Source organism: Pongo pygmaeus, chromosome 20, assembly GCF_028885625.2.
Source record: "Pongo pygmaeus isolate AG05252 chromosome 20, NHGRI_mPonPyg2-v2.0_pri, whole genome shotgun sequence".
NCBI lineage: Eukaryota > Metazoa > Chordata > Mammalia > Primates > Hominidae > Pongo > Pongo pygmaeus.
Genome location: NC_072393.2, coordinates 47496234 through 47520612, shown reverse-complemented (window position 1 = coordinate 47520612; position 24379 = coordinate 47496234). Strand labels below are relative to the sequence as shown.

Below are 24379 nucleotides of genomic sequence, written 5' to 3'. Positions count from 1 at the left end.
TGGTGACACTGGAGACAGAGGGCTGGTCCCTCCCCAGTCATCCCCCAGTGAGCCCCTTTCTATCCCCCAGAACCACCTCTGTCACCTTCCTGCTGGGCAACATCCCAGCAGAAACCCAAGGCCCAGCTGGGTTTCTCTGTCACAAGGGAAATAATACCCCTGGTGTGACAGACCCAAGGCCAGAACACAGCATAGGTCAGCACTGGGAAAGGTTGGTTGTCCTCCCAGGGGACAGGGGTCCATCAGCCTTGCTACACAAAGCTTTGTATTGGGAACTGAATATAGACAAAAGGGAAAGAGGAAGAGGGACAAAAGAGGCAGGAATGAGAAGGGAGGGGACAGAGGACTCCTGAGCAGGGACCCCACCCCTGGACCATGTGATCTTGGAAAGTGCTCCTGCCCTGGGAGGAGGCTCAGCACAGAGGTAGGAAGGACAGCAGAGATGACAGTCACAGCAGCCCTGACAAGAGAGTTCCTGGAGCCCAAGCTCTTCTCCACAGAGGACAAGCAGGCAGCAGAGACCATGGGGTCCCCTTCAGCCTGTCCATACAGAGTGTGCATCCCCTGGCAGGGGCTCCTGCTCACAGGTGAGGGGAGGACTTCCTGGGAGTGGGTGGGAAGAGGGCCAGAGAGACTGGTTGGGGTCTCCTTGGGAGGACAGGGCTCTGAGAGGGGACAAAGGGCTTCTGTTGAAGCTTGAATATGGGAGAGGACACCAGACAGGGACAGGAAACCAGAACAGGAAAATCACATTGAACTGGAATTGGAAAGGGTCAAGAAAATCTCACATGTTCTCTTTTCCTGGTTAATCATCACTAGCTGCTACATTTTGAAATATGATAATAATAACTATATCATGTGACACTTCAAATAAAAACATAACCAGGGCATAAAACATTGTCCCTAGGCACCAACCTCAGACATTGGAAAATAAACCCCAGGATGTGGAGGGAGTGCCCTGGGAACTCTCATGAACTCATCTACTGGAGCCTGCAGCCTGTTCCAGGCACTGGGGTGCAATCCAGATCACACAAGTCCCTGCCCTCACAGAGCTCACACTCTCATGGGGCAGAAGACAGACAGGCAAAGAGATCTAGAATGTGAAGTCAGGTGTTGACAAGAGCTCTAAAGGGAATAGAGCAGGGAAAGGTCAGAAACGGAACACCCAGGGCCTCTAGAGAAGGTGTCAGGGAAAGGGTCTCCCAAGGATGCCCTGATGTGAGCAGGTCCTGCAGCATGGAGGGAGCCCTGCAGATCCCCGGGGAAGAGGATTCTAAACAGGGAAATGTAAGGTCAGAGGTGCTGAAGAAATAGGGGTCATGCTGCTGACATTGATCCAGTAGGACATACACACACACACACACACACACGCACACACACACACTTACTTCAAGATGGGGATGGGTGAAGAGACCAGCTCAGGATCCAGGGCCCCACCTTTCCACCACAATACATAGGTCCCAATAGTGACTGATGCTCTCTCCCCCTCCTAGCCTCACTTTTAACCTTCTGGAACCTGCCAACCAGTGCCCAGACCACTATTGAAGTCGTGCCGTTCAATGTCGCAGAAGGGAAGGAGGTCCTTCTACTAGTCCATAATGAGTCCCAGAATCTTTATGGCTACAACTGGTACAAAGGGGAAACGGTGCATGCCAACTATCGAATTATAGGATATGTACAAAATATGAGTCAAGAAAATGCCCCAGGGCCTGCACACAACGGTCGAGAGACAATATACCCCAATGGATCCCTCCTGATCCAGAACGTCACCCACAATGACGCAGGAATCTATACCCTACAAGTTATAAAAGAAAATCTTAAGAGTGAAGAAGTAACCAGCCAATTCTACGTATTCTGTGAGTGATTCCTCCATGACTTCTGGGTGCTGGGGGTCAGTTCTACTTCATACACATGGGATTGTCAGGCCTGGGTTGTGCCTGTGTCTCCATCTACACTTTATCCTGTGTCAGGGTTTGGACATTTAGTGAAGGACACACATAGGGGAGACAAACTTCTACAGATCAGAATCCCTTTTCTGCATCCAGACCTTGCAGATACTTGCTGCAGAGGAAGGACAGTCTGATGGGGGGGACTCAGCAGGGGGAGATCAGTCTCAGCCAAGATTCTGTGCCCTCCCCCTGAAAAAGACCCTGGGGAACTGGGTCAGAGCCTGGCCTGAGGGGTCCCCTGGAATCCTCACAGAGAAGCTCAGCCCTGGAAGCACAAGTCCCAGATCCCTGTCCCAGGGCCCTTGACTCCAGGTGACCCTAAGGAACCTGTGTCAGGGCTGGGTTGTGGCTTCCTGGGCTGAACTGACTGAGAGCAAGGATTTGAGCTCTTTGAGGATCATGGCTCATGAAGCTGGTCACCAGCCTGGTCACCCCCAGGGCCTCATCTGGGCAAGGACAGAGCCTCATCCTTTACCTGAGACTCAGCCTGGAGAGGACAGATGAACAGGATTACTAGGACCTCAGCCCCCCTGGATGAGGAACTTAAGAGAGGTCCTAGCAGAGTCAGTGTCCTTAGGGGAGAAAGAGAAGAAGAAAGATTCTGCTGTAAGCTCTTTGTACACCAAGAATCAGGTCCAAATAACCCACTCCTGGAGGCAAACAATCAGAGATCCTGCTTGTTTGGGCAGCTCTTCTACACTGGGCTCTCATCCAGGTAATTGTGATTATTTTAAGGTGAATTCACAGACAACAAGGCAGGCCAGAGACCATTTATGCTTTATCTCATTTTGTTAAAGGAAACTGAGGCAGAAGGAAATACAGCCACTGAGGCAGTGTCTCACGGACCAGACAGTCACATCAGAGTCCCCAGGTCTTTGGAGCCACAGAGCTTGCTTCCTAGGCATCCAAGCCAGAAGTGGGAGATTCTGGTCTAGGGAGTGAGGAACAAATGCAGAATTAGTTTTTACTTAGAACTGAATCTCCTGCCTCAACTATCAGAGTCAGTGCTGGGAATGTCCGGGCCTCTCCCTTAGATTCACACTCCTACCCTCACTGGACCTGAAATCCTGTGTTTCCTGATGTGTTGGTGTCACTCCCACAGGAGGATAAAGGAGAGGACTCTGCTTTCTCTGCCGGCTCACACCCTGCACAAGCCAGGGCCCAATGTGAGACAAACACTTGCTCAGTAGTTCTGTCATGAAGGAGGGAGGGAATGAATGAAGGAATGAATGATCCATAATCTCTTCAGAGACTGGAACCTGATGCAGGATCCTAGGAGGCTCTGGCACCTGTTCCCTGTCCCTCCAAGGGGCTGAGATCCATGTTCCACCCCTCTCATCCCCTGCCCCTAAAGCCACCCCAGTGGGAGACTGAGACAGGAGGGTGTCTTGAGCTCAGGAGTTCAAGACCAGCCTGGGCAACATAGCAAGATCCCTGGATCTTAAAAAAAAAAGAAGTCATCCAGGTGTTGAGTCTCATGACTATGTAAATGCTTGGCCATGGGACAGGGACGAGCAACTCCTCTATCTGCTCTCTACACTGACTCACCAGGGGGCCCGAGGCAGGACAGGTGTGCAGTCCTCAAAGCCCATGGGTTCATTCCACCCATTTTACTACCAACTCCATCCTCTTCTTGCTGTGGGGCTCAGGTCCTCCAGTCATTCCTGGGACCTCCTCCAGGTGCAGTGGGCCAGGTGGGTGCTGTCTGATGGGTTTGCTGTCCATTCCACATACACCTGTGTCCTCATGATGACACCATTGTCATAATGTGGGGTCCCTTGGAATGGGAACTGCACCAGCCACTGGGGTCTCACTTAGACTCTGCCTAGTTTAGATGAATTTGATCAAACTCTAGTTGTGTTTCCTTAGGTCGAGAGAAAAGGAAGAAAGCATTTCTCATGCCTGTGTTGGGCTTTCCTCCGTTTTGCTGACTCTGCACAGGAGCTGGGGACAGGGAGCTCTTTGTAAATTTCCTAACATAACACACATCTCTTCTCCCAATTTGCCTTCATTGTTCTTGTTATGGCATTGAGAATCCTCAGATTTTCAGCCAGCCCCTGCTTTTCTCACTCACCCTTTCTCTGTCTTCTTCTGGACTCTGCTGTACTTTCCTGGCGGTCACTAGCTCTTGTCAGTCACCATCAAACACCCGGGCAGAGCTGCCCCACCTGGAGGCCCTGCAGTCTGAGTACTAAACTCACCTCTAGACTTTTTCCTGGTCTCCTCTGCTATGTCTGCTCAAACACCTATTGTTATCATCACCCATCTCTGGGATATCCTTGAAAAAATAAAGGCTCAGAGAAACACCCCTTGGCTGGGTGATGTAGGAATGTTCAGCTGGAAGGAACTCAGCTCCTGCCCATTCGAGGTGAGGACCCCAAAGGGCCAGGTAGGCAGCCATCAGGAAAGGACCAGGAGAGGCACCAGGGGCTGTGACTGATGGTCCTGGGTCTGTCCATGAGCCAATGCTGCTGCACAATTTACACTTGAGAAAGTCTGTGCTTCTGTAATACAAATCAGGCAGCCTCACAGTGTCTGAGCTCTCAGATCATTGTGCACCTGTCTTGTGATACACACACCTTCTGTGGGCTTTTAAAGACTTGAGTGGGCTTAGAGGTGGGAGATGCCAACTCTGATTGAAAGATGCCCGTGGGGGAACCAAGGGTGCCACACAGCACAATCTTCTCTCTCTTATCTGCACAGCGGAGCCACCCAAGCCCTCCATCACCAGCAACAACTTCAATCCGGTGGAGAACGAGGATACTGTGGTTTTAACCTGTCAACCTGAGACTCAGAACACAACCTACCTGTGGTGGGTAAACAATCAGAGCCCCCTGGTCAGTCCCAGGCTGCTGCTCTCCACTGACAACAGGACCCTCAGTCTACTCAACGTCACAAAGAATGACATAGGACCCTATGAATGTGAAATACAGAACCCAGTGGGTGCCAGCCGCAGTGACCCAGTCACCCTGAATGTCCGCTGTGAGTATCTTCTGTTCCTCTGTGGCCCAGGCTGCCAGCCCAAATCCACGCAGCCAGAGGCCACTGAGTGCCTCTCAGTTCCAAGTACACAGACCCTCATCTCTAGACACCCAGGCTGGCCATGACTTTCTGCCCCAAGCAAACCTGGACAGACCCAAGCCTTGACCAAGAATATGAGAGCAGGGGCTGCTCCTGTCCTGGGAGGCTCAGGGTCCACAGCCTGTGATGGGAGAAACAGGTGAATGTCTCAGGCTCTGGCTCAGTGAACACAATCAGGGTTTGGTTGGGACTTCAGGATTGTGATTTGGGTAAGAGGGACACTGTGGCCCTTCCACAGACCAGGAGCTTCTGCTTCCCTCTGAGGACATCACTTACGGCTTTATTCTCTTTGCCCCGGGTGGCTTAGACACCCCTTCCACCCCAGACATATCTTATGAGTTAGGAGCAAACCTTAGACTCTTCATCCATGCCACCTCCAACCCACCCGCTCCGTATTTTTGGCTGAGTGATGGAAAGCTGCAACACATGCAAGAGCTTCTTTATCCCCAAAGCACTGCAAAGAATAGTGTATCCTATACCTGCCATGCCCACTAATTGGCCACTGGCCGCAATAGTACCACAGTCAAGATGATCACAGTCTGTGGTACATGGATCCCTGGACCGTTGACATCATATTTTGAGGTGGGGGCTCTCTGGTGTTAAGGAAGAGCTGAAAAAACTTTTCTTTTCCAGCCTGTGTCCCATGGGCACAAGCAGATCCCAAATTCTCCCCCCTGAACCCTCTCACTCTGTCTCTGCAGACCCTCCTCCCTGTGCTTCAGTAATTTGTCATGGCTGATTATGGATCCAGCCTGGAATGTGGGGAGGGGGCTCCCTCAGCCCCAAAGCCCCATGTAGTAGAAGGAGCTTCACAGAGGGGAAAGCAGGAATGGTCCTTAAGGGTTCTCTCGGTCATCAATACATCCCTTTGTGTCACCTCTTTGTGTTCTTTTGCCTAATTCATGGGCTACAAGGAAGAAGGAGGCTTTGAAACATCTCACACTTTTTCCCCAGATGAGAGGAGGAAGCCCCTTGGACGAGGGAGGAGCAGCTCAGACTCTGCTCCCTGTTCTGCTCCTGGCTCACCTGGTGACTGGCCCTGCCCTGACTCCACCTGGGGTGGGACCTGGGTGTGTGGAGAAGGTGCTTGGGTGACCTGTCCTGAATCTGGCTAAATTGAGCTGTCAATCAATGGCAGAGCCTCTCCTGGGTCAGGCTTCAGGGAATCGGGAAGAGAGGGAGCCCCGGGGCAGACTCTTGAACTGTGGCCTGGCTCTGAAGTCACCGGCTGCATGACGCTGTGGACACAGCACAGAGCACAGCTAGGGATGAACGTTTGGAGAAATAGGGAGATTCAGCCACCGGGGTTCTGCAAGGGAGGGAAGGGGCAGGGCCACAAAGTGTGTATTTATAGTGAGGGTAAGAGTACCAGCCACTATATATTCATAAAGGTTAAGCACTCATAACCTGAAATTTACCATATTAGCCATTTTACATGTATGGTTTAGGTCTGGGCGCGGTGGCTGATGTCTGTAATTCCAGCACTTTGAGAGGTTGAGGTGGGTGGCTCGCTTGAGCTCAGGAGTTCAATACCAGCCTGCACAACATGGTGAAACCCTGTCTTCCCAAAAAATTAGCGAAACATGGTGGCACATGGCCGGTAGTTCCAACTACTTGGTGGGCTGAGGTGGGAGGACCACTTCAGCCCAGAATGTCAAGGCTCCAGTGAGCCTTGATTGCGCCACTGAATTCCAGCCTCGGTGACAGAGTGAGACCCTGTCTCCAAAAAAAGTATGGTTTAGTGATATCCATTATATTTATACTGTTGTGCAACCATCACCGCTATCCATTTCCCGAAATTTTTCAACTTAGCATGCTAAACCTCTGCACTCAATAAACAGTAACTCTCCACTCCTTCTAACCCTAATCCCTGGTAGCCATCATTCTACTTTCTTTCTGTCTGTAATTGACTATTTTATTAATAAGTACCTCACATCAACAGACTCATACAAAATTTGTCCTTTTGTGTCTGGCCACATTTCACTTAGCATAATGTCTTTAAGGTTCATTCATGTTGTAGTATGTATCAGAATTTGAGTCTCATGACTGTGTAAATGCTTGGCATTTTATTTTATTTTATTACCTGTTAAGATTGAATGAGTTTCCATTGTGTGGATATATTTCATTTTGTCACTTGACTTATCGTTCAGTGGACTTTTGAGCTGTTTGCACATTTTGGCTATTGTGAGTAATGCTACTATCAACATGGGTGTATAAGCATCTTTTCAAATCCCTACTTTCCGTTTTTTTGGGCATATGACCAGAAGTGGAATTGCTGCATCAAATGGTAATGCTTTGCTTAATTTTTTTGAGAAACGGCTGTACCATTTTCCACTGTGGCTGCACCATTTCACACTCCCACCGGCAATGCACAAGAGTTTCAATTTTCCCACCTCCTCAAAATACATGTTTTGTGTTTTCTTTTCTTTCTTTAAATCAAAGCCATCCTAAGATGTGTGTAGTGGTGTATCACTGTGGTTCTGATTTACAAATCGCTAAGTATTAGTGATGTTGAGCATCTTTGCATGTGCTTATTGGCCATTTTTATATCTTCCTTGGAGAAATCTCTGTTTTAGTCCTTTGCCCATTTTTAAATTGGGTTTTTGGGTTTTTGCTGTTGAGTTATATTAGTTCTTTATATATTCTGAGAATTAATCCCTTATCAGATATATGACTTGCAAATATTTTCTCCCATTCCATGGGTTGCCTTTTCACTTTCTTGATAATGTCCTTTGATGTAGAAAATATCTTACTTTTTTGAAGTCAAATTTGTCTATTTTTTTTGTTGGCTGTGCTTTGGGTGTCATAGCCAAGAAATCATTGTGAAATCCAATGTGATGAAGCTTTCCCCCTATGTTTTCCTCTAAGAGTTTTATAGGTTTATCTCTTACATTTAAACGTTTGATCCATTTTGGGTTGATTTTTTACGGTGTTAAGTAAAGATTCAACTCATTCTTGTTCACGGATATCCAGCTGTCCCAATATTGTTTGTTGAAAAGACCATCCTTTCCCTATTGAATGGTCTTGGTACCCTTGTCAAAAATAATTTGACCATAAGCGCAAGCAGGTCTTGCAGTGTGGAGGGAGCCCTGCAGATCCTGCACATCCCTGGGGAAGAGGATTCTGAACAGGGAAATGTGAAGGTCAGAGGCGCTGAAGGAATGGGGGTCATGCTGCTGACATTGACCCAGTAGGACACACACACACACACACACTTACTTCAAATGGGGGTGGTTGAAGAGACCTACTCAGGATCCAAGGCCCCATCTTTCCACCCCAATACGTAGGTCCCAATATTGACTGATGCTCTCTCCCCCTCCTAGCCTCAACCGAGAACCTGCCCACCAGTGCCCAGACCACTATTGAAGTCGTGCCGTTCAATGTCGCAGAAGGGAAGGAGGTCCTTCTACTAGTCCATAATGAGTCCCAGAATCTTTATGGCTACAACTGGTACAAAGGGGAAACGGTGCATGCCAACTATCGAATTATAGGATATGTAAAAAATATGAGTCAAGAAAATGCCCCAGGGCCCGCACACAACGGTCGAGAGACAATATACCCCAATGGATCCCTCCTGATCCAGAACGTCACCTACAATGATGCAGGAATCTATACCCTACACGTTATAAACAAAGATCTTGTGAATGAAGAAGTAACCAGCCAATTCTACGTATTCTGTGAGTGATTCCTCCATGACTTCTGGGTGCTGGGGGTCAGTTCTACTTCATACACACGGGATTTTCAGGCCTGGGTTGTGCCTGTGTCCCCATCTACATTTTATCCAGTGTTGGAGTTTGGGCATTTAGTGAAGGACACACATGGGGGAGACAAACTTCTACAGATCAGAATCCCTTTTCTGCATCCAGACCTTGCAGATACTTGCTGCAGAGGAAGGACAGTCTGATGGGGGGGACTCAGCAGGGGGAGATCAGTCTCAGCCAAGATTCTGTGCCCTCCCCCTGAAAAAGACCCTGGGGAACTGGGTCAGAGCCTGGCCTGAGGGGTCCCCTGGAATCCTCACAGAGAAGCTCAGCCCTGGAAGGACAAGTCCCAGATCCCTGTCCCAGGGCCCTTGACTCCAGGTGACCCTAAGGAACCTGTGTCAGGGCTGGGTTGTGGCTTCCTGGGCTGAACTGACTGAGAGCAAGGATTTGAGCTCTTTGAGGATCATGGCTCATGAAGCTGGTCACCAGCCTGGTCACCCCCAGGGCCTCATCTGGGCAAGGACAGAGCCTCATCCTTTACCTGAGACTCAGCCTGGAGAGGACAGATGAACAGGATTACTAGGACCTCAGTCCCCCTGGATGAGGAACTTAAGAGAGGTCCTAGCGGAGTCAGTGTCCTTAGGGGAGAAAGAGAAGAAAGATTCTGCTGTAAGTTCTTTGTACACCAGGAATCAGGTCCAAATAACCCACTCCTGGAGGCAAACAATCAGAGATCCTGCTTGTTTGGGCAGCTCTTCTACACTGGGCTCTCGTGCAGGTAATTGTGATTATTTTAAGGTGAATTCACAGACAACAAGGCAAGCCAGAGACCATTTATGCTTTATCTCATTTTGTTAAAGGAAACTGAGGCAGAAGGAAATACAGCCACTGAGGCAGTGTCTCATGGACTGGACAGTCACATCAGAGTCCCCAGGTCTTTGGAGCCACAGAGCTTGCTTCCTAGGCATCCAAGCCAGAAGTGGGAGATTCTGGTCTAGGGAGTGAGGAACAAATGCAGAATTAGTTTTTACCTAGAAATGAATCTCTTGCCTCAACTATCAGTCAGTGCTGGGAATGTCCAGGCCTCTCCCTTAGATTCACATTCCTACCCTCACTGGACCTGAAATCCTGTGTTTCCTGATGTGTTGGTGTCACTCCCACAGGAGGATAAAGGAGAGGACTTTGCTTTCTCTCCCCACTCACACCCTGCACAAGCCAGGGCCCAATGTGAGACACACACTCGCTCAGTAGTTCTGTCATGAAGGAGGGAGGGAATGAATGAAGGAATGAATGATCCATAATCTCTTCAGAGACTGGAACCTGATGCAGGATCCTAGGAGGCTCTGGCACCTGTTCCCTGTCCCTCCAAGGGGCTGAGATCCATGTTCCACCCCTCTCATCCTCTGCCCCTAAAGCCACCCCAGTGGGAGACTGAGACAGGAGGGTGTCTTGAGCTCAGGAGTTCAAGACCAGCCTGGGCAACATAGCAAGATCCCTGGATCTTAAAAAAAAAAGAAGTCATCCAGGTGTTGAGTCTCATGACTGTGTAAATGCTTGGCCATGGGACAGGGATGAGCAACTCCTCTATCTGCTCTCTACACTGACTCACCAAGGGGCCCGAGGCAGGACAGATGTGCAGTCCCCAAAGCCCATGGGTTCATTCCACCCATTTTACTACCAACTCCATCCTTGTCTTGCTGTGGGGCTCAGGTCCTCCAGTCATTCCTGGGACCTCCTCCAGGTGCAGCGGGCCAGGTGGGTGCTGTCTGATGGGTTTGCTGTCCATTCCACATACACCTGTGTCCTCATGATGACACCATTGTCATAATGTGGGGTCCCTTGGAATGGGAACTGCACCAGCCACTGGGGTCTCACTTAGACTCTGCCTAGTTTAGATGAATTTGATCAAACTCTAGTTGTGTTTCCTTAGGTCGAGAGAAAAGGAAGAAAGCATTTCTCATGCCTGTGCTGGGCTTTCCTCTGTTTTGCTGACTGCACAGGAGCTGGGGACAGGGAGCTCTTTGTAAATTTCCTAACATAACACACATCTCTTCTCCTAATTCGCCTTCATTGTTCTTGTTATGGCATTGAGAATCCTCAGATTTTCAGCCAGCCCCTGCTTGTCTCACTCACCCTTTCTCTATCTTCTTCTGGACTCTGCTGCACTTTCCTGGCGGTCACTAGCTCTTGTCAGTCACCATCAAACACCCGGGCAGAGCTGCCCCACCTGGAAGCCCTGCAGTCTGAGTACTAAACTCACCTCTAGACTTTTTCCTGGTCTCCTCTGCTATGTCTGCTCAAACACCTATTGTTATCATCACCCATCTCTGGGATATCCTTGAAAAAATAAAGGCTCAGAGAATCACCCCTTGGCTGGGTGGTGTAGGAGTGTTCAGCTGGTAGGAACTCAGCTCCTGCCCATTTGAGGTGAAGACCCCAAAGGGCCAGGTAGGCAGCCATCAGGAAGGGACCAGGAGAGGCACCAGGGGCTGTGACTGATGGTCCTGGGTCTGTCCATGAGCCAATGCTGCTGCACAATTTACACTTGAGAAAGTCTGTGCTTCTGTAATACAAATCAGGCAGCCTCACAGTGTCTGAGCTCTCAGATCATTGTGCACCTGTCTTGTGATACACACACCTTCTGTGGGCTTTTAAAGACTTGAGTGGGCTTAGAGGTGGGAGATGCCAACTCTGAAAGATGCCCGTGGGGGAACCAAGGGTGCCACACAGCGCAATCTTCTCTCTCTTATCTGCACAGCGGAGCCACCCAAGCCCTCCATCACCAGCAACAACTTCAATCCGGTGGAGAACGAGGATATTGTGGTTTTAACCTGTCAACCTGAGACTCAGAACATAACCTACCTGTGGTGGGTAAACAATCAGAGCCCCCTGGTCAGTCCCAGGCTGCTGCTCTCCACTGACAACAGGACCCTCATTCTACTCAACGTCACAAAGAATGACAGAGGACCCTATGAATGTGAAATACAGAACCCAGTGGGTGCCAGCCGCAGTGACCCAGTCACCCTGAATGTCCGCTGTGAGTATCTTCTGTTCCTCTGTGGCCCAGGCTGCCAGCCCAAATCCACGCAGGCAGAGGCCACTGGGTGCCTCTCAGTTCCAAGTACACAGACCCTCACCTCTAGACACCCTGGCTGGCCATGACTTTCTGCCCCAAGCAAACCTGGGCAGACCCAGCCTTAACCAAGAATATGAGAGGAGGGGCTGCTCCTGTCCTGGGAGGCTCAGGGTCCACAGCCTGTGATGGGAGAAACAGGTGAATGTCTCAGGCTCTGGCTCAGTGAACACAATCAGGGTTTGGTTGGGACTTCAGGATTGTGATTTGGGTAAGAGGGACACTGTGGCCCTTCCACAGACCAGGAGCTTCCGCTTCCCTCTGAGGACATCACTTACGGCTTTATTCTCTTTGCTCCGGGTGGCTTGGACATCCCTTCTACCCAAGACATATCTTACAAGTTAGGAGCAAACCTTAGACTCTTCATCCATGCGGCCTCTAACCCACCCACTCCGTATTTTTGGCTGAGTAATGGAAAGCTGCAACACATGCAAGAGCTTCTTTATCCCCAAAGCACTGCAAAGAATAGTGTATCCTATACCTGCCATGCCCACTAATTGGCCACTGGCCGCAATAGTACCACAGTCAAGATGATCACAGTCTGTGGTACATGGATCCCTGGACCGTTGGCATCATATTTGAGGTGGGGCTCTCTGGTGTTAAGGAAGAGCTGAAAAAACTTTTCTTTTCCAGCCTGTGTCCCATGGGCACAAGCAGATCCCAAATTCTCCCCCCTAAACCCTCTCACTCTGTCTCTGCAGACCCTCCTCCCTGTGCTTCAGTAATTTGTCATGGCTGATTATGGATCCAGCCTGGAATGTGGGGAGGGGGCTCCCTCAGCCCCAAAGCCCCATGTAGTAGAAGGAGCTTCACAGAGGGGAAAGCAGGAATGGTCCTTAAGGGTTCTCTCGGTCATCAATACATCCCTTTTTGTCACCTCTTTGTGTTCTTTTGCCTAATTCGTGGGCTACAAGGAAGAAGGAGGCTTTGAAACATCTCACACTTTTTCCCCAGATGAGAGGAGGAAGCCCCTTGGACGAGGGAGGAGCAGCTCAGACTCTGCTCCCTGTTCTGCTCCTGGCTCACCTGGTGACTGGCCCTGCCCTGACTCCACCTGGGGTGGGACCTGGGTGTGTGGAGAAGGTGCTTGGGTGACCTGTCCTGAATCTGGCTAAATTGAGCTGTCAATCAACGGCAGAGCCTCTCCTGGGTCAGGCTTCAGGGAATCGGGAAGAGAGGGAGCCCCGGGGCAGACTCTTGAACTGTGGCCTGGCTCTGAAGTCACCGGCTGCATGACGCTGTGGACACAGCACAGAGCACAGCTAGGGATGAACGTTTGGAGAAATAGGGAGATTCAGCCACCGGGGTTCTGCAAGGGAGGGAAGGGGCAGGGCCACAAAGTGTGTATTTATAGTGAGGGTAAGAGTACCAGCCACTATATATTCATAAAGGTTAAGCACTCATAACCTGAAATTTACCATATTAGCCATTTTACATGTACGGTTTAGGGCTGGGCGCGGTGGCTGATGTCTGTAATTCCAGCACTTTGAGAGGTTGAGGTGGGTGGCTCGCTTGAGCTCAGGAGTTCAATACCAGCCTGCACAACATGGTGAAACCCTGTCTTCCCAAAAAATTAGCGAAACATGGTGGCACATGGCCGGTAGTTCCAACTACTTGGTGGGCTGAGGTGGGAGGACCACTTCAGCCCAGAATGTCGAGGCTCCAGTGAGCCTTGATTGCGCCACTGAATTCCAGCCTCGGTGACAGAGTGAGACCCTGTCTCCAAAAAAAGTATGGTTTAGTGATATCCATTATATTTATACTGTTGTGCAACCATCACCGCTATCCATTTCCCGAAATTTTTCAACTTAGCATGCTAAACCTCTGCACTCAATAAACAGTAACTCTCCACTCCTTCTAACCCTAATCCCTGGTAGCCATCATTCTACTTTCTTTCTGTCTGTAATTGACTATTTTATTAATAAGTACCTCACATCAACAGACTCATACAAAATTTGTCCTTTTGTGTCTGGCCACATTTCACTTAGCATAATGTCTTTAAGGTTCATTCATGTTGTAGTATGTATCAGAATTTGAGTCTCATGACTTTGTAAATGCTTGGCATTTTATTTTATTTTATTACCTGTTAAGAGTGAATGAGTTTCCATTGTGTGGATATATTTCATTTTGCCTCTTGACTTATCGTTCAGTGGACTTTTGAGCTGTTTGCACATTTTGGCTATTGTGAGTAATGCTACTATCAACATGGGTGTATAAGCATCTTTTCAAATCCCTACTTTCCGTTTTTTTGGGCATATGACCAGAAGTGGAATTGCTGCATCAAATGGTAATGCTTTGCTTAATTTTTTTGAGAAACGGCTGTACCATTTTCCACTGTGGCTGCACCATTTCACACTCCCACCAGCAATGCACAAGAGTTTCAATTTTCCCACCTCCTCAAAATACATGTTTTGTGTTTTCTTTTCTTTCTTTAAATCAAAGCCATCCTAAGATGTATGTGGTGGTGTATCACTGTGGTTCTGATTTACATATCTCTAAGTATTAGTGATGTTGAGCATCTTTGCATGTGCTTATTGGCCATTTTTATATCTTCCTTGGAGAAATCTCTGTTTTAGTCTTTTGCCCATTTTTAAATTGGGTTTTTGGGTTTTTGCTGTTGAGTTATATTAGTTCTTTATATATTCTGAGAATTAATCCCTTATCAGATATATGATTTGCAAATATTTTCTCCCATTCCATGGGTTGCCTTTTCACTTTCTTGATAATGTCCTTTGATATAGAAAAGATCTTATTTTTTATGAAGTCAAATTTGTCTATTTTTTTTTGTTGCCTGTGCTTTGGGTGTCATAGCCAAGAAATCATTGTGAAATCCAATGTGATGAAGCTTTCCCCCTGTGTTTTCTAAGAGTTTTATAGGTTTATCTTTTACATTTAAATCTTTGATCCATTTTGGGTTAATTTTTTATGGTGTTAAGTAAAGATTCAACTCATTCTTGTTCATGGATATCCAGCTATCCCAATATCATTTGTTGAAAAGACCATCCTTTGCCTATTGAATGGTCTTGGTACCCTCGTCAAAAATAATTTGACCATAAACGCAAGCATTTGTTTCTGGGCTCTCTATTCTATTCCATTGGTTTCTCTGTATTCCTTTATGCCAGTACCACACTGTGTTTATTACTGTGGCTTTGTAGTAAATGCTGAAATCAGGAAGTGTGAGTCCTCCATCTTCATTCTTTCACATTGTTTGGTTATTTAGAGTCCTGAGACTCCATATGAATTTTAGGATTTTTCTATTTCTGCAAAATATGCCACTGGGATTCTGGTAGGGATTGCATTAATATTATCATCTTAATGATATTAGGTCTTCCAATCTATGAAAATGGAATTTGTTTCCATTTATTAATGTATTCTTCAATTTCTTTTGGCAGCATTTTATAATTTTCGGCTTACAATTTTTTCACTTCCTTGGTTAAGTGTATTCCTAAGAACTTTATTCTTTTTGATGATAATGTGAATCAATTTTTCTCTTAATTTCTTTTCGGATTGTTCATTGTAAGTGCGTAGGAATACAACTGTTTTTTGGCTGGACACAATGGCTTACACCTGTAATCCCAGCACTTTGGGAGGCTGAGGTGGTCAGATCATTTGGGGTCACAAGTTGGAGACCAGCCTGACCAACATGGTGAAACCCTGTCTGTACTAAAAATAATAATAAAAAAAATTAGCCAGGTGTGGTGGCACCTGCCTGTAATTTCAACTACTTGGGAGGCAGAGGCAGGAGAATCATTTGAACTGGGGAGGCAGAGGTTGCAGTGAGCCGAGATTGTGCCACTGCACTTCAGCTTGGGCAATAAAATGAGACTCCGTCTCAAAAAAAAAAAAAAAAAAAAAAAAGAGAAAGAGACAGAGTAAAAAGAAATACAGCTGATTTCAACTGATTTTTCCATGTTGATTTAGCATCCTGCAGTTATACTGAATCTGTTTATTAGTTCTAAAATTTTGTTCTAATCTTTAGGGTTTTCTACACGTATGTTCCTGTCATCTGCAAACAAAGTTAATTTTACTTCTTTCTGATTTGGATGTTATTTTCTTCTTGCCTACTTTCTCTTACTAGAACTTCCAATACTACATAGAATAGAAGTGGCAAAACTAGGCATTCTTGTCTTGTTTTTATCTTAGAGGGAGAGCTTTCAGTCTTTTTCCCTGGAGTATGATGTTAGCGTTGGGCTTTTCAGATAATGCCTTTATTATATTTGAGGTAGTTTCCTTCTATTTATAATCTGAGTGTGTTTACTATGATAGAATGTTGAATTTTGTCAAATGCTTTTATTGTTTCAGTCTCCCTAGTAGCTATTAGTCTATTCAGATTTTCTGTTTCTTCATGGTTCCATTTGGAAGGTTTTATGTTTCTAGGAATTTATTTCATCCAGGTTCTCTAACTTGTTGGCATATAATTATTCATAATACTCATAACACTTACTATTTCTGTAAAATTGGTAGTAATCACTTTCATTTCTGATTTGAGTAATTTCTATCTTCTTATTTTTTTTCTTAGTAGATCTAATTAAAGGTTGTGAATTTTGTTGAACTTTTTTGAAGAACCACCTTTTGGTTTCATTGCTTTTCTCTATTGTTTTTCTAGCCCACTCTAATCTTTATTATTTCCTTCATTAGCTAACTTTGGGTTTCATTTGTTTTTCTCCTATATCCTTAAGTTGTAAAGTCAGGTTGTTGATTTGAGATCTTTCTTCTTTTTAAATGTATGTATTTATAGTTATACATTTCTTTCACAAGATTCTTAACTTCTCTGAGCCTTAGTTTCCACAATTGAAAATTGCAATAAGAGTGCCTGCTTCACAGTACTGTTTTGAAGATTTAATGTAATAATCAACGAAACATTCAGCAAAATGCCACATGCAGAGGAACTGTTTCATAAATGTTAGCTGCTGTTAAAGCTACCATTATTATTAGCCTTGAAGTCAGGTAGTCTTAGAGTCAAATCCTAGATCTGCCTGTCACTAGCTGTATGACATTGGGTAAGTTTTTTCACCACTCTAAGCCACCTCTATTTTCTACCTGACAGTATTATTTTACAGCTCAAATGAGATACATGTAAATAATTTAACACAGGGCCTGACACATAGGAAGCACCCCTCAACAGTAGCTAATATTAGTGATTATTAATCATCAGTCTGAGTTGACTGATGACTGATGAGAAATTAAGCCCAAATTATTGCAACAGAAATAAAGAAGAAACAGATGCAGAAGGTATTATATATACATGGGAGAAACAGACATTACACAAAAAATCCACTGGGACATGGTTACTGATTAATATGGGAGAGGGAAAAGAACAGAGTTAAATACGAAGTCTCAAGCCTAGTATGTTAGTTTTCATTCAGTGGGATGCAGCCAAGATGGGATTAGACATGCAATATAATTTTGAGGGAAAAACACCTGTGAGGGAAAGTGGGGTGGGAGGGGGAGGAGCCTGGGAGAGCCCTCAGATCATGATGCAGATGTGATGCCTGTGGAGGAGAAAGAGAAAAAAAAGAAAGTTTTAGATTGCAGTGCAGCTCGAAGAGAGTTTCTGCAAGACTGTTGGGAATTCCTCAAGCCCATCACCTTTCAGAGCAAAACAGAGTCTTGCAGAACTTGACTTGCTTTCACACACCTGCTGGGAGCCCATGGGAAGTGAGGTCTCTGTGCAAAGGAGGTGGTGAATTCAAAATGCACTAACTGCCACAACTGAGACACTAAGAAAAAAAATGCCACCACGAAAAAGTGGGAAGTTTTAATGACATACAACATGTACCATAAAACCTAAAGTATATAAAAAAAAGATTAGCAATCAGTCTTTCTCAAATTTCAAAGCTTTCAAAAATATTTGAGTGTAAGAAGGTCAGGATGGAACTGACAGAAGACTGGCCATCAACCTGGAAACCTGATGAGATGAAAAACCTGCAAGAATTTAGTTGGCTAATCATCTCCCAGCAACCTTCCCACAAAAATAATGTATTCCTTAAAGGAACAAATAGAAACGACTTCATGCTGAGAGTTGGTTCCTGGGGGACCCCCCCTGTAAAATAAGATCACTTTCATTCCTTCTCTTTTCTTTCCATGACAGATGAGTCAGTACAAGCAAGTTCTCCTGACCTCTCAGCTGGGACCGCTGTCAGCATCATGATTGGAGTACTGGCTGGGATGGCTCTGATATAGCAGCCCTGGTGTAGTTTCTGCATTTCAGGAAGAGTGGCAGGTATTATGACCTTTCCTCTTATCCTATTTCCTGCAGGGCTGACTGCCATGCTTGGGAGAGGGAAAGGACTTCTTCACCTGTATCTGGGACTAGATCTCCTCCTCCTCCCACTGAACTCCTGCTTCTCAGCACTAATTCCTGCAGGTCTCTTCTTCCCTGGTCTTCATGCTTCCTGTACTCCACTGTCTCTTAGATATGACTACTCCCAGCCTCTGTTCATTTGTTTCCCCAATTCAATACATTGTGAAAGCTTCTTGGTCCTTTTTAAAACATCTTTCACTTGTGCTGTTCTCTCCATTCCCATAAACCTCAACAACTGCTTGAAGTCCTGCTTGACTTCTTGTCTCTAGTCTTTGAATGCTTCCTAGCATATGACTACTTCATTACCTTCCTAAAATCACCAACTCAAGAACCTGCAGGGGCCTACTCTAGCCCATTAGATAAGTTCACATTTCTTCTCTTCACAAATCCTTTTTACTTCCTTTACTACTACTCCTGAGTATAATTTCTCCATCCTAATTAGATCTGTCTTCCTATACATCCCTGCCCCTCCACCCCATATACACATAGAATTCTTAGTTCCAATGTTATGCCTAAAAACAAGGTAACCTTCCTCCACCACCTGCACTGGAGTTACCCACATCCTTCATCACAAGGGACCTCTGACCTTGTGGAGGACGAAGACGGTAGCATTAGTATGTGAACCTGAGACTCAGGACACAACCTAAGCGTGGCTGAGAATCTTTTCCTGATAACCAATTCATGTGTTCATGAAAGATACAGAAATGAAGAAGGCAAGGTCCCTACTCCAGGGAACATAAAGCCTAAGACAGACGATAAGACAAAAGGCCAGGTGCATTGGCTCACAACTGTCATCCCAGTGCTTTGGGAAGCTGAGGTGGGAGGATCCTCTGAGCCCAGGAGTTCAAGGTTGCAGTGAGCTATGATTGTGCCTCTGCACTCCAACCTAGGCAACAGAGCAAGACTCTGTCTCCAAAAAATAAGACATGAAAAATAATTGTAATACCAAAATAGAAAAAGATAAATTCCACAAGAAGAAAGAGAAATCTAATGGGAAATATGGCTACACACTGGAATCACTGGGAAATTTTTAAAAGAACAACTGACTTCTAGGCTCCACTCATACATTTTGATTTAATGGTCTAGAGTGGGACCAAGGCGTTATTATTTAAGCCTTCCCACATGCTACTAATGTGCAAGCAGGATGCAGAACCCCTGCTCTGATAAGTAGGACTTGGGCTTTAATCAATGGTTTGTAGCTAGGGGTATGTATCAAAATTACCTGGGGAACTTTTTCAACATACATAAGCTTATACATTGTTGGCCATATTTGTTAATGGGCTATGCCCTGAACTCAGTAATCCAGTTGAGAAACAGAAGCGAGATGGAAATTCACCTTATTTGATATGTTAAATTATATGGAAAACACTGTCAAATGACAAGTGATGCCAAACCTTCTCTAAGTTATATTTGCGGGTATGTTATTGATGTGAATGTTTCAAAAATTATATGAGATTTCTAGAAATCTAATATTTTATCAGTCATAGTGTTTTATGCCACAGAAATAACCAAATTTATTTGTGAGTGGTGTCATTATCATCAAATCTATCAAATCTGAAGTCTCATCAGATTTTTTTAGGTTATTTTTATTTTTATTTATTTTTATTTATTTTGTTTCTTTTATTTATTTATTTATTTATTATTATTATACTTTAGGTTTTAGGGTACATGTGCGCAATGTGCATGTTAGTTACATATGTATACATGTGCCATGCTGGTGCGCTGCACCCACTAACTCGTCTTCTAGCATTAGGTATATCTCCCAATGCTATCCCTCCCCACTCCCCCCACCCCACAACAGTCCCCAGAGTTTTTAACCATTGCCATCTTAAGGCTTTGTCATTCACAGACAGTTGTTTTGATTCTTCTCTAAAAGCATTTGGAAATGGTTACAGTCCAAAACTGCTCCTTTTCCAAGGAGATTTATGGCTAAGACTCTGACAAGTTGTCTTGAATTCAAGTTTCTGATAACTTTAGAATCATACCATTGGGCTAAGGATTTCCAAAACTTTAATGAAGAGATATTTTCATGAAACTGCCAACCAAGATCAAGCAGAACAAAAAATTAATTTCATGGGACTAGATGAACTAATGAGGATAATGTTTTTATGAATTTTTAGTTGGAAGTTTTGATGATTCTTTAAATGTTTTGTTTTCCAAATTTGAAGGAACATTTTTCTTTTAAGCTATCTATAGCTTACAGAAACTTAGTAAAATACAACTTGTGAACAAAAATTGAAACATTAATTTTTCTCCCTACATTTTCCGTCCCAGAATCAGGCAACTATTCATGGGTGTTCACATTATTATGACAATAGTTATTTGCATAAGTTCAATAAGAATCTGCTCTGTTTATAACAGGATACATTTAAAAATACTGGTTATATTACCAAGGCTTTGGCTGGGATGTCATATTTGGAAATATACATAGAATGAACCCGTAGGTACTGAGGTACTGCAGGCAAAGTCTGAAGTCAGCCTTGGTTTGGTGTCCTAGTGCTGACAGGTTTCTAAAAGTTTAATCTGAGATTCCTTATCAAACCTTCCAGCAAAGCAAACTTAAAAAGATGCTATGTGGTCAGTCGCTATTCTTGCTGTACTTCTTATATAAAGAATCAGGCCAAGTTTGATGAGACTCTACCTATTTTGTAAACAGATTAGTCTTACTCTGATTAACTTTGGTAGAAACAGGGAGAGATAGAGAAAAATTATGTTCAGAAGAAAAACTGTAATACAGCTGTTATCAAATTGTAGCCCTGTATTTTGTTTTCAAGTTTTTATTATCCACCTGTAGACTGGACTGGACCCTGAATTCTTCTAGCTCCTTCAATCCCATTTTCTCCTGTGGAATCACTAAGTATAAGACCTGCTCTCTTCCTGAAGACCTATAAGCTGGAGATGGACAACTCAATGTAAATTTCAAGGAAAAACCCTCATGCCTGAGATGTGGGCCACTCAGAGCTCATGAAAATGTTCAACACCATAATGAGAGACACTCAAATTGCCAACCAGGACAAGAAGTTGATGACTTCATGCTGTGGACAGTTTTTCCCAAGATGTCCCGAGCCTCATCGTGACAAGGCTCTTATCCCACTCCATTTTTCCCTGCTCATGCCTGCCTCTTTAATTTGGTAAGATAATGCTGTAACTAGAATTTCACAATCAGCGCCTTGTGCAGGTAATTTGACAGAGCTTTGGATGTGTCATGTCACCATGTCAAACCCAAATCTTTGACCTACGGGATCCTTTATTCCACCCAGTGGCTAACTTTAACAACATCCCTAATACAACTGTTTATTCAAATACACGGTGGTCCCTTTTAGAGTTAGACCTCTAGACTCGCCTGTTCTCACTCCCTGTTTTAATTTAACCCAGACATGGGATGCTAGATAACAGAATTGCTCCCTACTAGCTAAACAGGGAGGAGTTTGTGCAGTTGCTGACACTTCTTGTTGCACATGGATAAATACAGCGGGTACTATAGAGACTCAGTTGCAAAAATTAACAAATATGCTGCTTGGTTAAAATGGGTAGGCTTCTCATGTGGCTCATTCTTTAATCTATTCTATTTTATTTGGTTTGGTTCATGGCATCTCTGCCTATGGATCATACTCCAAACTCTTGGTGTTATCCTCCTGATTGTCACAATATTAGTTACCCTGGTGTGCTGTATTCTCTAAAACCTTTAAATGTTTGCATGCAGCCATTCATCAAATGTCAAATATTCTCTCTTTGGCTGGAATGACAAAAACTCAAATAAATGTATGATTAGGAGGACCTCATAACCTATGAATGATGGAAGTTCAAAATGATGGTAACTGACAGTAGTGTTAATGCCTTATGTTTAGTCAAACTGTCATTTAGGTGACAGCCTGGTGACTCCAGAATGGAGCCAGTCATGCTAAATGCCACATACTCACACTGAAACATTGAGGAAGCAGGTAGATCCCAGAACAGACAAATTTTTCCTAAAAACAGGAGAGTCTAGGCTGTCTGAGTCAGCATAGTAAGAAAGTCCTTTCTGCTTTAACTCTTAGAAAAAAGTAATATGAAGTATTCTGAAATTAACCAATCAGTTTATTTAAATCAATTTATTTATATTCTTCTGTTCCTGGATTCCCATTTTACAAAACCCACTGTTCTACTGTTGTATTGCCCAGTAGGAGCTATCACTATATTTTGCAGAATGGAAACTGCCCTGATTCATGAATCACAAATAAAAGCCAATTGGATCTATAACTGAATTTGTTGTAATTTTGTCTTTTGATGCATGTTTGCAGCCAGCGATGGCCAGTGGAGTCTCTCTGGCTGCATCATTCTCGCCCTGACCCTTCTGCCTCCCTCTTTCACTTACAAGGACCCTTCTGACTACACTGAGCCCGCCCAGATTATCCAGAATAACCTCGCGTCTCAAGAAACTTAACTTCATCTCACCTGCAAAGTCTTTTTTTTTTTTTTTTTGCCAAATAAAGTAGCATGCACAGGTTCCAGGGATTAGGATGTGGACATTTTTAGGAGGCCATTATTCTGCCTAATACAGGTAACTTTTGTAAATTTTACCCACAACAAAAATTGCTTTGCCTTCCTTCTGTGTCTCACTTTTCTGTCTGAATCACAAAGAGCACAAACTTCGAGGTGAAACACACTAGCTCTGCTATGAACTGGCTGGATGACTCTGGACCACTCACTTCACCTGCTTCATCCTCTTCTCATCTGCAGCACAAGGGTCACTCTTACTGCATCAGAAAATGACAGTTTGAATGGGTACGTTAATATGTGGAAGGCATTAGACATAGAGCCTGGTACCTGATGAGCCCTTAGTAAACTTTTCTTTCAGTCTTTTCCTTTTGCCATCTCACATTCTCTCACCCTCACCCATCTTCTCCTTCATCTCCTTTCTCTTCAGTAACTTACTCAGTTTAACCTACTATTTAGCAAAGAAGCCACACAATCCGTTCTCTCACGACTCTGCTGGAATGTTTTGGTCCAGCAGTCTGCTCTCCACTCAAGGCAGTGGATATTATTTTTATTTTTACACAGAAGTCTGTTTAAAACAGGAAGTCCCTTTTTTTTTGAGATGGAGTCTAGCTCTGTCGCCCAGGCTGGAGTGCAGTGGCACGATCTCCACTCGCTGCAAGCTCCGCCTCCCAGGTTCATGCCATTCTCTTGCCTCAGCCTCCTGAGTAGCTGGGACTACAGGCGCCCCACCACCACGCCCGGCTAATTTTTTATATTTTTAGTAGAGACGGGGTTTCACCGTGTTAGCCAGGATGGTCTCGATTTCCTGACCTCGTGATCCGCCCACCTCGGCCTCCCAAAGTGCTGGGATTACAGGCGTGAGCCACCACGCTGGCCAACAAGAAGTCCTTTTTATGGTCACATAAAATATATACATGCTTTCCCTTAATTTACACATACTAGTCCCAATTCTGCCCTGTTAATTCATACTTGCATTTCCTTATGTCACTCTTCTTCGGTCTTTCTCTTTACAATTTATAAATAAGGATAGTACAGAGGCAAAAAATACTGACCCAGACCATAAGATGGATTTCTTCATTAAGATGAATACTTTCCTTTAAAAAGATGAATGCTTTCCATTGGCAACATAAATGCTACTCACAAGGCGCCCCTGAAGCCCATTTCTAGGCTTGGCTTTCAGCAAAACCATTCGATCCTAGGACACATTCCTAGACTCCTAGGAGACAATATTTGTGACAGAAGCCACACCCACTCTGGCTATTCCTGCTGTTGGGTAAAGGTATTTTTCACAGAATGTTGTACGTCATGAATATTGCTCAAGATTCCAAATCCAGAAACATATGAAGAGGGCGAGTCCCTGCAATGGTCACAAAGGGGAGAAGATTTCAAAGCCAGTCACAGTCATAAAACACACCCACAGTGTGTGGCCTTTGAGCAATGACAGTCCTACTGGCCTCTTTCCATACCTGTTGGCTTCTGAATTCCTTCTCAGGACTGCTCCGCAATCCTTCCACTGTGGAGTTTAAGCCCCTGTAACCATCTTCATCTCCAGCTGCCTGCGAGGACCCTGACTGGAAGGCACCTCCTCACTCTGAATGCTCCGGGTGGCACCTTTGCCTATTTCCATAACTATAATAGCTCACACTGATGCAGCACTCACTATGCACCAGGCACTGTCCTAAGGGGTTTTCAGGTAGCTACAGTCCTCATAAAAAATCCTGAGTGTCAG

General features: G+C 45.0%; 1 protein-coding gene across 3 annotated transcripts; it reads left to right on the top strand.

Moving 5' to 3' along the window:
* The first annotated feature begins 418 nt into the window (after positions 1-418).
* CEACAM7 (CEA cell adhesion molecule 7) lies at positions 419-22513 on the top strand. Of its 3 annotated transcripts, XM_054464398.2 has the most exons (7): positions 524-587; positions 1494-1856; positions 4653-4931; positions 8354-8707; positions 11493-11771; positions 17959-18090; positions 20966-22406. In XM_054464398.2, exons 1-6 carry the CDS (start codon positions 524-526, stop codon positions 18048-18050), a joined length of 1431 nt encoding a protein of 476 aa, XP_054320373.1. In that variant the 3' UTR covers positions 18051-18090; positions 20966-22406. The 3 variants fall into 3 exon arrangements, with proteins under 3 accessions (XP_054320375.1, XP_054320374.1, XP_054320373.1); XM_054464400.2 differs by lacking the exons at positions 8354-8707; positions 11493-11771 and having other exon boundaries at positions 419-587; positions 17959-18086; positions 20966-22513; XM_054464399.2 differs by lacking the exons at positions 8354-8707; positions 11493-11771 and having other exon boundaries at positions 419-587; positions 17959-18086; positions 20946-22513.
* The last annotated feature ends 1866 nt before the right edge of the window (positions 22514-24379 follow it).